Raw genomic sequence first — 16,559 nt, forward strand, 5'->3', positions numbered from 1 at the left:
CTTTTCTGAAGCCGAAAGGACTGTACCTGATAATACAGTGCTTTCTTAGGCTGTGAGGAAATCTGAGGTAAAAAAATTTCTTCCCAGCTGTTGCTGTGGATACGAGGTCTGAGAGACCATCCCCAAACAATTCCTCACCCTTATAAGGCTCTATGTGCCTTTTAAAGTCAGCATCACCTGTCCAGTGTCGGGTCTCTAATACCCTCCTGACAGAATGGACATTGCATTAATTTTGGATGCCAGCCGGCAAAATATCCCTCTGTGCATCCGTCATATATAAGACGACGTCTTATGTTCGCAAAATAGTATCCCTGTTTGACAGGGTTACAGATCACGCTGCAGCAGCACTATCTGCAGGTCTCAGTCTAGTACCCGAGTGTGTAAATACAGACTTCAGGATAGCCTCCTGCTTTTTATCAGCAGGTACCTTCAAAGTGGCCGTATCCTAAGACGGCAGTGCCACCTTTTTTGACAAACGTGTGAGCGCCTTATCCACCCTAGGGGATATCTCCCAGCGTAACTTATCCTCTGGCGGGAAAGGGTACGCCATCAGTAATTTTTTAGAAATTACCAGTTTCTTATCGGGGGAACCCACGCTTTTTCACACTTCATTCACTCATTTGATGGGGGAACAAAACACTGCCTGCTTTTTCTCCCCAAACATAAAACCCTTTTATAGTGGTACTTGGGTTAATGTCAGAAATGTGTAACACATTTTTTTATTGCCGGGATCATGTAACGGATGTTCCTAGTGGATTGTGTATATGTCTCAACCTCGTCGACACTGGAGTCAGACTCCGTGTCGACATCTGTGTCTGCCATCTGAGGGAGCGGGCGTTTTTGAGCCCCTGATGGCCTTTGAGACGCCTGGGCAGGAGCGGGCTGAGAAGCCGGCTGTCCCATAGCTGTTACGTCATCCAGCCTTTTATGTAAGGAGTTGACACTGTCGGTTTATACCTTCCACCAATCCATCCACTCTGGTGTCGGCCCCACAGGGGGCGACATCACATTTATCGGCATCTGCTCTGCCATCACATAAGCCTCCTCATCAAACGTGTCGACACAGCCCTACCGACACACCGCACACACACAGGGAATGCTCTGACTGAGGACAGGACCCCACACAGCCCTTTGGGGAGACAGAGAGAGAGTATACCAGCACACACCAGAGCGCTATATATTTTAGGGATTAACACTATATTGAGTGAATTTTTCCCAATAGCTGCTTGTATATACAATATTGCGCCTAAATTTTGTGCCCCCCCTCTCTTTTTAACCCTTTGAGCCTGCAAACTACAGGGGAGAGCCTGGGGAGCTGTCTTCCAGCTGCACTGTGAAGAGAAAATGGCGCCAGTGTGCTGAGGGGGATAGCTCCGCCCCTTTTTCGCGGACTTTTCTCCCGCTTTTTTATGGATTCTGGCAGGGGTATTTATCATATATATAGCCTCTGGGGCTATATATTGTGATATATTTGCCAGCCAAGGTGTTTTTATTGCTGCTCAGGGCGCCCCCCCCCCCCCCCCCCCCAGCGCCCTGCACCCTCAGTGACCGGAGTGTGAAGTGTGCATGAGGAGCAATGGCGCACAGCTGCAGTGCTGTGCGCTACCTTGGTGAAGACTGATGTCTTCTGCCGCCGATTTTCCGGACCTCTTCTTGCTTCTGGCTCTGTAAGGGGGACGGCGGTGCGGCTCCGGGAACGAACACCAAGGCCAGTTCCATGCGGTCGATCCCTCTGGAGCTAATGGTGTCCAGTAGCCTAAGAAGCCCAAGCTAGCTGCAAGCAGGTAGGTTCGCTTCTTCTCCCCTTAGTCCCTCGATGCAGTGAGCCTGTTGCCAGCAGGTCTCACTGTAAAATAAAAAACCTAAAATAAACTTTCTTTCTAGGAGCTCAGGAGAGCCCCTAGTGTGCATCCAGCTCGGCCGGGCACAGAAATCTAACTGAGGTCTGGAGGAGGGGCATAGAGGGAGGAGCCAGTGCACACCAGATAGTACCTAATCTTTCTTTTAGAGTGCCCAGTCTCCTGCGGAGCCCGTTTATTCCCCATGGTCCTTACGGAGTTCCCAGCATCCACTAGGACGTCAGAGAAATATATATATATATATATATATTTAATGGGATGTCCTGCTGACCATGGTAGTTGACGATATGGCTGGTACAGGGCCGGCTCGAGGCATGTTCGACTCGAACGGCTGCACAGGGCGCCACCCTTAAAGGGCGCCGCGCGCTGGCGCCGCCATGTCGGAGCCTGGAGCCGGCCCTGATCTCCCCTGCTGTCCTCCCGGCTCCCGCTGTGTGCGCCGCCGCTGTGTGCGCTATGCGGCGCCGGCGTCTGATGTCAGACACCGGCGCCGCACAGCGCGCACAGACAGCGACAGACAGCACAGACAGCGGCCGCAGCGGCGCGCACAGCAGCACTACCAGCAGCACTCCCCCTCCCTCGGCACAGCAGGTACTGGGGGCATATGTGGCACTGTGGGGGGCATTTATCTGGCACTGTGGGGGGCATTCATTTATCTGGCACTGTGGGGGGCATTCATTTATCTGGCACTGCGGGGGGGGACGGGACATTTATCTGTGCACTGTGAGGGGGCATTAATGTATCTGGCACTGTGGGGGCATTTCTGGCACTGTGGGGGCATATCTGCGCTGTGGGGGCATTTATGTATCTGGCACTGTGGGGGCATTTCTGTATCTGGCACTGTGGGGGCATATTGGCACTGTGGGGGCACTTATTTATCTGGCACTGTGGGGGCATTTATTTATCTGGCACTGTGGGGGGCATTTATTTATCTGGCACTGTAAGGGGCATTTATTTATCTGGCACTGTGGGGGGCATTTATTTATCTGGCACTGTGGGGGCATATCTGGCACTGGGGGCATTTAATGTATCTGGCACTGTGGGGGCATATCTGGCACTGGGGGCATTAAGGTATCTCTCACTGTGGGGGCATATCTGGCACTGGGGGCATTAAGGTATCTGGCACTGTGGGGGCTTATCTGGCACTGGGGGCATTAATGTATCTATCACTGGGGGCATATCTGGCACTGGGGGCATTAATGTATCTGGCACTGTGGGGGAATATCTGGCACTGGGGGCATTAATGTATCTGGCACTGTGGGGGCATATCTGGCACTGGGGGCATTAATGTATCTGACACTGTGGGGGGCAATAATGTATCTGGCACTGTGTGGGCACTTATGCATCTGGCACTGGGGGCATTTATGCATCTGGCAATGTATGGGCATTTATGTATCTGGCACTGGGGGCATTTATGTATCTGGCCCTGTGGGGGCATATCTGGCACTGTGGGGGCATTTGTATATCTGGCACTGTGGGGACATATCTGGCACTGTGTGGGCATTTTTATATCTGGCACTGTGGGGGCACTTATGTATCTGGCACTGTGTGGGCACTTATGTATCTGGCACTGTGGGGGGCATATCTGCACTGTGGGGGCATTTATGTATCTGGCACTTTGGGGGCATTTATGTATCTGAACTGTGGGTGCATATCTGGCACTGTGTGGCCATTTATGTAGCTGGCACTGCTGGGGGGCATGTCACGTGTAGCTGGCACTGCTGGGGGGCATGTCACGTGTAGCTGGCACTGCTGGGGGGCATGTCACGTGTAGCTGGCACTGCTGGGGAGCATGTCACGTGTAGCTGGCACTGCTTTGGGGCATGTCACGTGTAGCTGGCACTGCTGGGGGGCATGTCATGTAGTGTTCCCGCTAGGCGTCTGTGGCTAGGCAATGTGTCTCAGTGCTCTCCCTGGTGCAATGTGTCTCAGTGCTGTGCCTGGCGCAAAGTGTATAGGAGGTTCTACCTGGTGCAGTGTGTATTAGCTGCACTACTGTGTGGTGTAATGCAAATTGCCACTATTATGTGGCCACGTACCTTTCCCACGAAGTAACTCCCCTTAATTTTTGCTGCGCGCCTTTGGCGCGCACTGTCCATGCTTTGACATATAGGTATGGGAACAACAAGCAGTGTGTACATCATTTTGCCCTCCTAACTTAAAAATGTGCCCTCCCTGTGATCAGCACCATGCCCTAAAAAGTGAACACTATCATGTGTAGCTGGCACTGCTGGGGGGCATGTCATGTGTAGCTGGCACTGCTGCGGGGCATGTCATGTGTAGCTGGCACTGCTGCGGGGCATGTCATGTGTAGCTGGCACTGCTGCGGGGCATGTCATGTGTAGCTGGCACTGCTGGGGGGCATGTCATGTCTATCTGGCACTGCACATTATGTGTATCTGGCACTATACTGGAGACATTGTGTGTAAGGAACACTACTGTGGCTATGTGTAAGGCTGCTAATTTTGTGAAAATACATTTTCTCGCTCAGGGTGCTAGTAGGCCTGGAGCCGGCCCTGGGCTGGTATGTATGTTTTCTCCCTATGGAGCCTTGAGTGTCGCACCGACAACTGTATATGAGTGATTCTCCAGAAAGTGAACATAAAGTCCCATGCATCACACGCTTTTAATTTTTATTTCCTTTTAAACTGGTCTGAAATTGTTGTTACAATATATGAAAACTTAAGTTACAGGGTAAGCCATTGCTACTAAGCAATAAAGACACACTAAAATCTTGGTATTTTGGAGAAGTATGTTGTTTGAATCTGTGTAGCTGTCCCGTGCATATATATTATGAAAAGGATCACATACGCTAGATTAAAAGGTTCAGCAGATCCTTTAGTCTCAGACAGGTAGCAGCATCAGGTTAGCTCCAGACAGCATACACTTCACAGCATGGCAGTTCACAAGCAAGTTTGTAACACATCCATAGGACTCCCGAACGTAACTCCACACCCCCAGCCTGTCGTCTGGGTGACTGGTTTACCGTCAGAAGCCCAGTGGATCTGCATTGATACAACTTGCAGATGTCAGGTGCTGCTGATTAGACTTGTTCATGGACCCATGACCCTTGGAAAACCTGGACTGGATCTCATTTACACCATGCTGTTTATTGCTCCATCTCTGCACAAACCTGCTGCTCCACATTAACCTCCCGTGAAAGCATGCTGTCCCTGCCACAATACCATACCTCCCAACATGACCCTCTCCAGGAGGGACACAATGCTCTGCTTCTGGACTTTTCTCTTAATGTATGATTGCCAGCACCTGTGTTGAACAGGTTAATAAATAAGAAAGGTGTTTCAGCACAGGTGATGACAATCAAAAATTAAGAGGGAAGTCCAGAAGCAGATCATTCTATCCCTCCTGGAGAGGGTCATGTTGGGAGGTATGCAATACTGTGTATATATATATATATATATATATATATATATATATATATATAATGTGTGTGTGTGTGTGTGTTTATATATTTATATTCTTATATTTAACATAATTCCACAAATGTGTGCATGTTTTATTTTTTCATTTTTAGGTGGCAATGTAATTTCACACTTGTGCCCATTTTGTTCTTAATACATAAACTGGTTTTTCTTTTATTTCACTTTATTTCTTTATTTCAATTAGGAAGAAGACAGTTTATTCAGAGACTTAAATTGGAGGCTTCACTGAATGTACATGATGGCTGTGTAAGTAAAATTATGAAATTTCTAAACCAGGATGTTATTCCAAACCTCCCAACATGACCCTCTCCATGAGGGACAGAATGCTCTGCTCCTGGGCTTCCCTCTTAATGTATGATTGTTATCACATGTTTTGAACAGGTTATTGGATAATAAAGGTGTTTTAGCAAAGGTGAGGGCAATCATACATTAAGAGGGAAGTCCAGGAGCAGAGCTTTCTGTCCCACCTGGAGAGGGTCAGGTTGGGAGGTATGTTATTCTTGGAAAGCTCACAGCTCCTATTTTCTATGCAGGGAAAATACTGGCTGCATTTGCATAAACCACACGTACAGTACTGCACAGCTTTATTTTTACACTTCAATTTTTCTTTGCTTTGCTCTTAATGCTATATGAGACGCTACAGTATGTGTAAATATATGTGAGAGTGGTGTTATCTTTTTATCAGTTAAGATATGAATACTGTAACCTACAAAATAGAGTGATCAGGGAGTAAAATAAAATTATCTTAAAGTGTTTTTTTTTTTTTTTTTTTTTTAAATCAAGTAGCCATATGGGCCACACATAGACATGTACATTTGGCTGAGGGCTACATCATTTTACATTTTAAAGTTTTTAATGAATTCTATCCTCCACCCACCTAAAAGGTGTAGCCTGGAAATGCACATGTACAGTCAGCCTGGCCCATTAGTCTCCACATAGTTCTGCCTCTCATCCCCTCCTGGTCTGTGCAGCAGAGCTCTTATCTCAGGGCTTAATTCATGTTTGTAAGGAATTGCACAGCAGCGAGGACGTGGCTGTGCAGTTCCATGTAATTAAAATGCAGCAGGAGACATCTATAGGAGATAGAATCCTCCTGCACTTCTCCAGGTGCTGCACCTGAGCAGCAATCAGCTGTCTGTCTGATCTGGACACGCGAGTCCAGATCGTCTGATGACGCAGTCTCTGAACTCATCACAACGTCAAAATAGGGATGACACGATGTTGTTTTGTATAGTGGTGCCGGATGCTGCCCTCCAAGTGCTAAAAGGGCTGCGAGTGATACTACATGACCCATTCTGCACATGCGCAGAAGGGTTCTTTCGCCTGCGCAGACCCACCACCACCGGATTTGTACGTAAACCATCGGGTTTACATACAAATCTGAATTTGGCCCTCAACCTCCTCTGCTCCATCTCAGCCCGTGTCTTCTGGCTGGTGTATTGTAATATTATTACCAGCGTGTAGCTCCCTGATACCTGCGGTCCCTCCTGCTAACAGCGCCGCTGCTGCTCAAGTTTGGAATGATCACAGAGCTGTAATTACAAAAGGGCAAACATGAAATATTAAACTAAAATGGTCAAACTAGTAAGTGGAAGCAATAAATACACATGCAGTATATAAAAATGTCATTCTCAGTAAAAATCTAATTAGCAATACTTTAAATACAATTTGTCCAGATATTGGGCGGGATGTAGCAAAACATATTTTGCAGTCAAACCTCCTTAAATGGCATTTTCAGAGGTTTGACTGCTACCTCATATGCACCGAGCTCCGGAATGCAATACATTTTGGAGCTTGGATGATGTAGCAAATACATGACGTTATCATATGTGCAGAATGCCACCCGGGTCCTAAACTTGGAAGACCTTTTCTTGCCAAGGACAGCTCTTATCGGGAGTGATTTCTTTAAGCAGACGGCGTTAGTAAACGCCTTATGCTTGCAATGAGTAGTGGGATGCATCCAAGCCATTATGTTTTATGTTATAGTTAGTATATATAGTGAAATTGAAAAAAAAAGGAGAACACCTGCTATTCTTTGTATCTCTTTTCAATTTCTATGATATCTTGTTAATTGGAAAATACCCTGCCTCAAAATGTAAGTTTATATTTTCTTTATCATTATCTTTTCTATATATACCCCTTTCACATCTCCAATGCTGGATCCCACCCGGGAATTGGAAACGGGTCCTTCCAGGGTGGGATCCGGCATTGAAGCGCTGGCTTCCCGACGGCAATATGCCGGGCCGGTTGCCATAGTGGCGGGGGGCGGAGCCGGCAGCAGGGCAGGGGTGGAGGCGGCGCTGGGAGATGAGCTCATCTCTGCGCCGCCTCTCCCTATGTAGTAAACGGGTTCCGGGTCGCATCGACCCGGGAACCCGTTTACACTGCCACTGACGGTATTCAACCCGGGAATAACCCTTCTTATTACCCAGGTTGAATTACCGGGTCAGGCGACGCGGGAATTCTCCAAGACCCCTTTCACATCGTACACTGACCCGTGTTGACCCGGTCGATACCGGGTTATTTATGCGATGTGAAAGGGGTAATTCATTTATATTTAGTTTTTTCAATAGGACTAAAGGATCAGAGGATCTTTTGTTCATGTTTTGTTTCTTAGATAGCATGTATAGTGAGTGGCATGTTTCAAGTATAAAGTTACTTTGTTTTAATTTTTCTTTTATAATTCTCCCGTATGTGCATATGTATTAAAAACTATGCAGCATTTTTTTTCTCTTTTCTGGTGTATATTACAGCGGGGAGAATCATTTTTTCCATGATTCTCCTTGCTGTGTACTAAATGTAACTCACAGGAACATCTGTGTGTTAACCTTAACCGCTGTCTCTGCAAGTTACATCCCAGGGGGATTGAAAGAGTGTTCATTTGAAAGACTCTTCCTGGGAAACTGACACTGGTCGTGAGTACAGTTTATGCAGAGCCGGATTAAGGGGGGGGTCCAGGGGGTCAGTACCCCGGGCCCCCCTGTCGTAAGGGGCCCCCCAGCCAAAACTGCTCTGCCTCGCTCTGGTGCTGCTGTTCCCTCTCCAGCCTCCGCCGCCAGGAGCAGCTCTCCTGGCAGCAGCGGAAGCTGGAGATTGCTGCCTGCCCTGTCTAAGTCCCTGATCCAAGCTGCCTGTTAGGAGGGGGGAGGGAGACACACTCACAGCCGCGAGCGGGACATCACACACCCGCTGGCAGTGCGCAATCCTCCCTCCCCAGCAGCCAGTAGTCTTCTCCTCCTCGCTGCAGCTCCTGTTGCCGGTGTCAGGCATTGTTCGGGGGTATGCCGTGATTCGGGCGTCGGAGCAGAGGAGACATAGCAAATATAAGATAAATGTTGTCATGTTGACTCCAGCCCCTCTCCGACGAGCCGCGAATCACGGCATTTTCTCTAACGTCCTAAGTGGATGCTGGGACTCCGTAAGGACCATGGGGAATAGCGGCTCCGCAGGAGACAGGGCACAAAATAAAAGCTTGAGATATCAGGTGGTGTGCACTGGCTCCTCCCCCTATGACCCTCCTCCAAGCCAGTTAGATTTTTGTGCCCGGCCGAGAAGGGTGCAAACTAGGTAGCTCTCCAGAGCTGCTTAGAATAAAAGTTTAGTTAGGTTTTTTTATTTTCAGTGAGTCCTGCTGGCAACAGGCTCACTGCATCGTGGGACTAAGGGGAGAAGAAGCGAACTCACCTGAGTGCAGAGTGGATTGGGCTTCTTAGGCTACTGGACGTTAGCTCCAGAGGGACGATCACAGGTTCAGCCTGGATGGGTCACCGGAGCCGCGCCGCCGTCCCCCTTACAGAGCCAGAAGAGACGAAGGTCCGGTGAAAGCGGCGGCAGAAGACATCCTGTCTTCAAGACTAAGGTAGCGCACAGCACCGCAGCTGTGCGCCATTGCTCTCAGCACACTTCACACTCCGGTCACTGAGGGTGCAGGACGCTGGGGGGGAGCGCCCTGAGACGCAATATAACACATATACCTTAGCTGGCAAAAGGAATACATCACATATAGCTCCAGGGCTATATGGATGTATTTTTCCCCCTGCCATTTTACACAAAAAAGCGGGAGTTAAGGACGTCGTGAAGGGGCGGGGCCTATCTCCTCAGCACACTGGCGCCATTATTCCCTCACAGCTCCGCTGGAAGGACGGCTCCCTGATTCTCCCCTGCAGTACTGCATCTGATTCAGGGTAAAAAAGAGAAGGGGGGGCATTTTGGCAGCAAATAACTAGATTAACAGCAGCTATAAGGGATTAACACTTATATAAGGTTATCCCTGTATATATATAGCGCTGGGTGTGTGCTGGCAGACTCTCCCTCTGTCTCTCCAAAGGGCTAAGTAGGGTCCTGTCCTCTATCAGAGCATTCCCGGTGTGTGTGCTGTGTGTCGGTACGCGTGTGTCGACATGTATGAGGAGGAAAATGAGGTGGAGGCGGAGCAGTTGCCTGTGTTAGTGATGTCACCCCCTAGGGAGTCGACACCTGACTGGATGATTGTGTTTAAGCAATTAAGTGATAATGTCAGCAATTTACAAAAAACTGTTGACGACATGAGAAAGCCGGCAAATCAATTAGTGCCTGTTCAGGCGTCTCAGACACCCTCAGGGGCCCTAAAACGGCCGCTACCTCAGTGGGTCGACACGGATCCAGATACAGATACTGAATCTAGTGTCGACGGTGACGAGACAAACGTAATGTCCAGTAGGGCCACACGTTACATGATCACGGCAATGAAAGAGGCATTGAACCTTTCTGACACTACAAATACCTCAAAGGCGGGTATTATGTGGGGTGTGAAAAAACTGCCAATAGTTTTTCCTGAGTCTGAGGAAATAAATGAGGTGTGTGATAAAGCGTGGGTTTCCCCCGATAAAAAACAGCTAATTTCTAATAAGTTATTAGCACTATACCCTTTCCCGCCAGAGGTTAGGGCACGGTGGGAAACACCCCCTAGGGTAGATAAGGCGCTCACACGTTTATCTAAACAAGTAGCGTTACCGTCCCCTGATACGGCCACCCTCAAAGAACCAGCTGATAGGAGGCTGGAAAATATCCTGAAAAGTATATACACACATACTGGTGTTATACTGCGACCAGCAATCGCATCAGCCTGGATGTGCAGTGCTGGAGTCGCATGGGCGGATTCCCTGACTGAGAATATTGATACCCTGGATAGGGACAATATTCTGTTAACTATAGAACATTTAAAGGATGCATTGCTATATATGCGTGATGCGCAGAGGGATATTTGTACCCTGGCATCAAGAGTAAGCGCAATGTCCATCTCTGCCAGAAGAGCATTATGGACCAGACAGTGGTCAGGGGACGCAGATTCCAAACGGCACATGGAAGTATTGCCGTATAAGGGGGAGGAGTTATTTGGGGCTGGTCTAACAGACCTGGTGGCCACGGCAACGGCTGGAAAATCCACCTTTTTACCCCAGGTTACTTCACATCAACAGAAAAAGACACAGTCTTTTCAAACTCAGTCCTTTCGTTCCCATAAGTACAAGCGAGCAAAAGGTCACTCTTTTCTGCCCAAGGGCAGAGGAAGAGGAAAAAGGCAGCACCATGCAGCCGCTTCCCAGGAGCAGAAGCCCTCCCCTGCTTCTGCCAAGTCTTCAGCATGACGCTGGGGCTTTACAAGCAGACTCAGACAAAACCAAAGTCTCCCTCCGACAGGGAGGCAGTTCTGGAAGCCATTCACAAGCTGTACTCCCAGCAGGTGATAATCAAGGTACCCCTCTTACAACAGGGGAAGGGGTATTATTCCACACTATTTGTGGTACCGAAGCCGGACGGCTCGGTGAGACCAATATTAAATCTAAAATCTTTGAACACTTACATAAAAAGGTTCAAATTCAAGATGGAGTCACTCAGAGCGGTGATAGCGAACCTGGAAGAGGGGGACTATATGGTGTCGCTGGACATCAAGGATGCGTATCTCCACGTCCCAATATATCCTTCTCACCAAGGGTACCTCAGGTTTGTAGTACAAAACTGTCATTATCAGTTTCAGACGCTGCCGTTTGGATTGTCCACGGCGCCTCGGGTCTTTACCAAGGTAATGGCCGAAATGATGATTCTTCTACGAAGAAAAGGCATCTTAATTATCCCTTACTTGGACGATCTCCTGATAAGGGCAAGAACCAAGGAACAGTTAGAAGTCGGAGTGGCACTATCTCAGGTAGTGCTAAGTCAGCACGGATGGATTCTAAATATTCCAAAATCGCAGCTGATTCCAACGACACGTCTACTGTTCTTAGGAATGATTCTGGACACTGTCCAGAAGAAGGTGTTTCTCCCGGAGGAGAAGGCCAGGGAGTTATCCGAGCTAGTCAGGAACCTCCTAAAACCAGGACAGGTCTCAGTGCATCAGTGCACAAGGGTCCTGGGAAAAATGGTGGCTTCTTACGAAGCGATTCCATTCGGAAGATTCCATGCAAGAACTTTTCAGTGGGATCTACTGGGAAAATGGTCCGGATCGCATCTTCAGATGCATCAACGGATAACCCTGTCGCCAAGGACAAGGGTGTCTCTCCTGTGGTGGCTTCAGAGGGCTCATCTACTAGAGGGCCGCAGATTTGGCATTCAGGATTGGATCCTGGTAACCACGGATGCCAGCCTGAGAGGCTGGGGAGCAGTCACACAGGGAAGGAATTTCCAGGGCTTGTGGTCAAGCATGGAAACATCTCTTCATATAAACATTCTAGAACTAAGGGCCATTTACGATGCCTTAATTCAAGCAAAACCTCTGCTTCAGGGTCAGGCGGTGTTGATCCAGTCGGACAAGATCACGTCAGTCGCCCACATAAACAGACAGGGCGGCACGAGAAGCAGGAGGGCAATGGCAGAAACTGCAAGGATTCTTCGCTGGGCGGAAAATCATGTGATAGCACTGTCAGCAGTGTTCATTCCGGGAGTGGACAACTGGGAAGCAGACTTCCTCAGCAGACACGACCTTCACCCGGGAGAGTGGGGACTTCACCCAGAAGTCTTCCACCAAATTGTAAACCGTTGGGAAAGACCAAAGGTGGACATGATGGCGTCACGTCTAAACAAAAAACTGGACAGATATTGCGCCAGGTCAAGGGACCCTCAGGCAATAGCAGTGGACGCTCTGGTAACGCCGTGGGTGTACCAGTCAGTGTATGTATTCCCTCCTCTGCCCCTCATACCGAAAGTATTGAGAATCATAAGAAGGAGAGGAGTAAGAACTATACTCGTGGTTCCGGATTGGCCAAGAAGGTCTTGGTACCCGGAACTTCAAGAGATGCTCACGGACGAACCGTGGCCTCTACCTCTAAGACAGGACCTGCTACTGCAGGGGCCTTGTCTGTTCCAAGACTTACCGCGGCTGCGTTTGACGGCATGGCGGTTGAACGCCGGATCCTGAAGGACAAGGGCATTCCAGAAGAAGTCATCCCTACTCTGGTAAAAGCCAGAAAGGAAGTAACCGCAAAACATTATCACCGCATTTGGCGTAAATATGTTGCGTGGTGTGAGGCCAAGAAGGCCCCTACACAGGAATTTCAACTGGGTCGTTTCTTGCATTTCCTGCAAACAGGACTGTCTATGGGCCTAAAATTAGGGTCCATTAAGGTTCAAATTTCGGCCCTGTCGATATTCTTCCAGAAAGAACTGGCTTCAGTACCTGAAGTTCAGACATTTGTGAAAGGGGTGCTGCACATACAGCCTCCTTTTGTGCCTCCGGTGGCACCTTGGGATCTCAATGTTGTGTTGAGATTTCTAAAATCACACTGGTTTGAACCATTGTCTACGGTAGATTTAAAATATCTCACGTGGAAGGTGTCGATGCTGTTGGCCTTGGCTTCAGCTAGGCGTGTGTCAGAATTGGCGGCTTTATCATGTAAAAGCCCTTACCTAAATTTTCATTCTGACAGGGCGGAATTGAGGACTCGTCCTCAATTTCTACCTAAGGTGGTTTCTGCATTTCACATGAACCAACCTATTGTGGTACCTGCGGCTACTAGGGACTTAGAGGACTCTAAGTTGCTGGACGTTGTCAGGGCCTTGAAAATATATGTTTCCAGGACGGCTGGAGTCAGGAAAACTGACTCGCTGTTTATCCTGTATGCACCCAACAAGCTGGGTGCTCCTGCTTCAAAGCAGACGATTGCTCGTTGGATTTGTAGTACAATTCAGCTTGCACATTCCGTGGCAGGATTGCCACAGCCAAAATCAGTAAAAGCCCATTCCACAAGGAAAGTGGGCTCATCTTGGGCGGCTGCCCGAGGGGTCTCGGCTTTACAACTTTGCCGAGCAGCTACTTGGTCAGGGGCAAACACGTTTGCTAAATTCTACAAATTTGATACCCTGGCTGAGGAGGACCTGGAGTTCTCTCATTCGGTGCTGCAGAGTCATCCGCACTCTCCCGCCCGTTTGGGAGCTTTGGTATAATCCCCATGGTCCTTACGGAGTCCCAGCATCCACTTAGGACGTTAGAGAAAATAAGATTTTACTTACCGATAAATCTATTTCTCGTAGTCCGTAGTGGATGCTGGGCGCCCATCCCTAGTGCGGATTGTCTGCAATACTTGTATATAGTTATTGTTACAAAAAATTCGGGTTATTATTGTTGAGCCATCTTTTCAGAGGCTCCTTTAAAATTATCATACTGTTAACTGGGTTCAGATCACGAGTTGTACGGTGTGATTGGTGTGGCTGGTATGAGTCTTACCCGGGATTCAATATCCTTCCTTATTATGTACGCTCGTCCGGGCACAGTATCCTAACTGGCTTGGAGGAGGGTCATAGGGGGAGGAGCCAGTGCACACCACCTGATATCTCAAGCTTTTATTTTGTGCCCTGTCTCCTGCGGAGCCGCTATTCCCCATGGTCCTTACGGAGTCCCAGCATCCACTACGGACTACGAGAAATAGATTTATCGGTAAGTAAAATCTTATTTTTGCCATGTGGGCGGGGCCTAATGGTGAACTGTGCCCCTTGCTCCCTGCAATATGTCCTGGTTGCAGCATCTTCACCCCTTTCCTCAGGGCAGGCTTTAGTGTAAGTTTACAGAATGTGTTCTATGTGTGTATTTGTTCTATCTGTGTATACTGTATATATGTGTATTTGTTCTATTCGTGTATGTGTATGTGTTTTATGTGTATGTATGTGGGTATATGAGTTCTATGTAATGTGTTTGTGTATGTGGGTGTGTATGTATCTATGTATGTATGTATGCACATGTATTTGTGTGTGTGTATATATATATATAAACACACACAAATACACGTGCATGCATCAAAGGGTACCCCCCCTTATGAATCCTGCTCTTGCCCCTGAGGGGGGTGGTTGCTGGTGGGCGGGGGCCCTGTCTTGTGTGCCCTGGGCCCCCCAAGGGCTTAATCCGGCCCTGAGTTTATGGGATATATTTACTAAAGTGCAGGTTTTTAGAAGTGGAGATGTTGCCAATAGAAACCAGATTCTAGCTATCTAGCAGTACACCCAGTCCGTGAAATCACAAGTCTCACGGGGGGTGGGATTGGGGGTAGCCCTGGAAGAAATACAGTAAACTCAGTCTCATAAAGGTAAGACTTCCACAATTTGAAAATCCACACTTGTATTGTTTGTGTGTAAAAAGTAGTGTTCACATATTTCTTTTTATATTTGATAGTATATCTGTGTCAGGGCCGGTTCTTGACCTTGTGGCGCCCAGGGCGAAAGTTTCCTGTGGCGTACCTCCCCCCTCCCCTCCCCAGGTAAAACAGAGTTGGTGCGCACCGAGGGCGTGCCCAAAAATAGGTGCGTGGCTTCGTCATAGGGAAGGGGCAAGGACACAGTTATCTCCTTGTACTTGTGCCCCCCGTAGCAGTGCCCCCAATAGTTGTGAGCCCAGTAGCTGTGCCCCCAGTAGATTTTCCCTCAGTAGATGTTCCCCTTGTAGCTGTGCCCACAGTTGAATTGCCCCCTGTAGCTATGCCCCCAGTAGCTGTGCCTCCTAGCTGTGCCCCCAGTAGTTGTGCCCCTTGCAGCTGTGCCAGTGCCCCCAGTAGTTGTGACCCCCGTAGCTTTGCCCCTGTTGCTGTGCCCCTTGTAGCTGTGCCAGTGCCCCCAGAGGTTGTGCCCCCTGTAGCTGTGCCTGTGCCCCCAGTAGTTGTGCCCCACTTAGCTGTGCCAGTGCCCCCAGTAGTTGTGATCCCGGTAGCTGTGCCCCTTGTAGCTGTGCCAGTGCCCCCTGTAGCTGTGCCAGTGCCCCCAGTAGTTGTGCCTCAGTAGCGCTGCACACACATAAAAACAAAAACAAAAAAACACACACACAATACTTACCGCTCCTGCTGCACTGCCCTCCGTCTCTGGCCTCCGGCTTCTCTCTACTATGGGAGAGACGTCATGACAGCTCCCCCATAGTAGCGCCGCACAGACACTAGGGGTCAATTAAGACATGTAGTGTTTGTCACTGGAGCCGGCTGCAGTGGGCGCCCACACAGCCCACGGCACCCGCTGCAGCCGGGGAGCGGGGGTGGTTGCGGGGGGTCGCTGGGATCAGGAGTAGCGGCTCTTGCCACGGCTGTGGCGGAGCCCTCGGGGCAGCGGCGCCCTGGGCATAAAGCCTGCTTGCCCGTGGCAAGAGCCGCTACTGATCTGTATGCATGTCTGAGTCTGTATACGATGCACGACAGAACTTGTTTGGGGAAAATTAAAACATAACTGTGGATGCTACTTTTCTCTGACGTCCTAGTGGATGCTGGGAACTCCGTAAGGACCATGGGGAATAGCGGCTCCGCAGGAGACTGGGCACAAAAGTAAAGCTTTAGGACTACCTGGTGTGCACTGGCTCCTCCCCCTATGACCCTCCTCCAAGCCTCAGTTAGATTTTTGTGCCCGGCCGAGAAGGGTGCATTCTAGGAGTCTCTCCTGAGTTTCTTAGTAAAAGTTTAGTTTTAGGTTTTTTATTTTCAGTGAGACCTGCTGGCAACAGGCTCACTGCATCGAGGGACTAAGGGGAGAAGAAGCGAACCTGCCTGCTTGCAGCCAGCTTGGGCTTCTTGGCTACTGGACACCATTAGCTCCAGAGGGACCGAACACAGGCCCAGCCTCGGATTCCGGTCCCAGAGCCGCGCCGCCGGCCCCCTTACAGAGCCAGAAGCAAGAAGAGGTCCGAAAAATCGGCGGCAGAAGACATCAGTCTTCACCAAGGTAGCGCACAGCACTGCAGCTGTGCGCCATTGCTCCTCAGGCACACTTCACACTCCGGTCACTGAGGGTACAGGGCGCTGGGGGGGGGCGCCCTGAGCAG

The 16,559-nt window shown here is 49.2% G+C and overlaps 1 protein-coding gene across 4 annotated transcripts in view; it reads left to right on the forward strand.

The window, feature by feature from the left end:
* The window catches only part of DCAF6 (DDB1 and CUL4 associated factor 6), a 912,707-nt gene that overhangs the window by 187,402 nt on the left and 708,746 nt on the right, over positions 1-16,559 (forward strand). For all 4 annotated transcript variants that reach the window (XM_063954988.1, XM_063954989.1, XM_063954991.1 and 1 more), the window contains exon 3: positions 5,487-5,548. In XM_063954988.1, the coding sequence (XP_063811058.1) occupies positions 5,487-5,548 (62 nt within the window). The remainder of the gene's footprint in view (positions 1-5,486; positions 5,549-16,559) is intronic.

This window comes from Pseudophryne corroboree, chromosome 2 (genome assembly GCF_028390025.1).
Source record: "Pseudophryne corroboree isolate aPseCor3 chromosome 2, aPseCor3.hap2, whole genome shotgun sequence".
In the NCBI taxonomy this organism is placed as follows: domain Eukaryota; kingdom Metazoa; phylum Chordata; class Amphibia; order Anura; family Myobatrachidae; genus Pseudophryne; species Pseudophryne corroboree.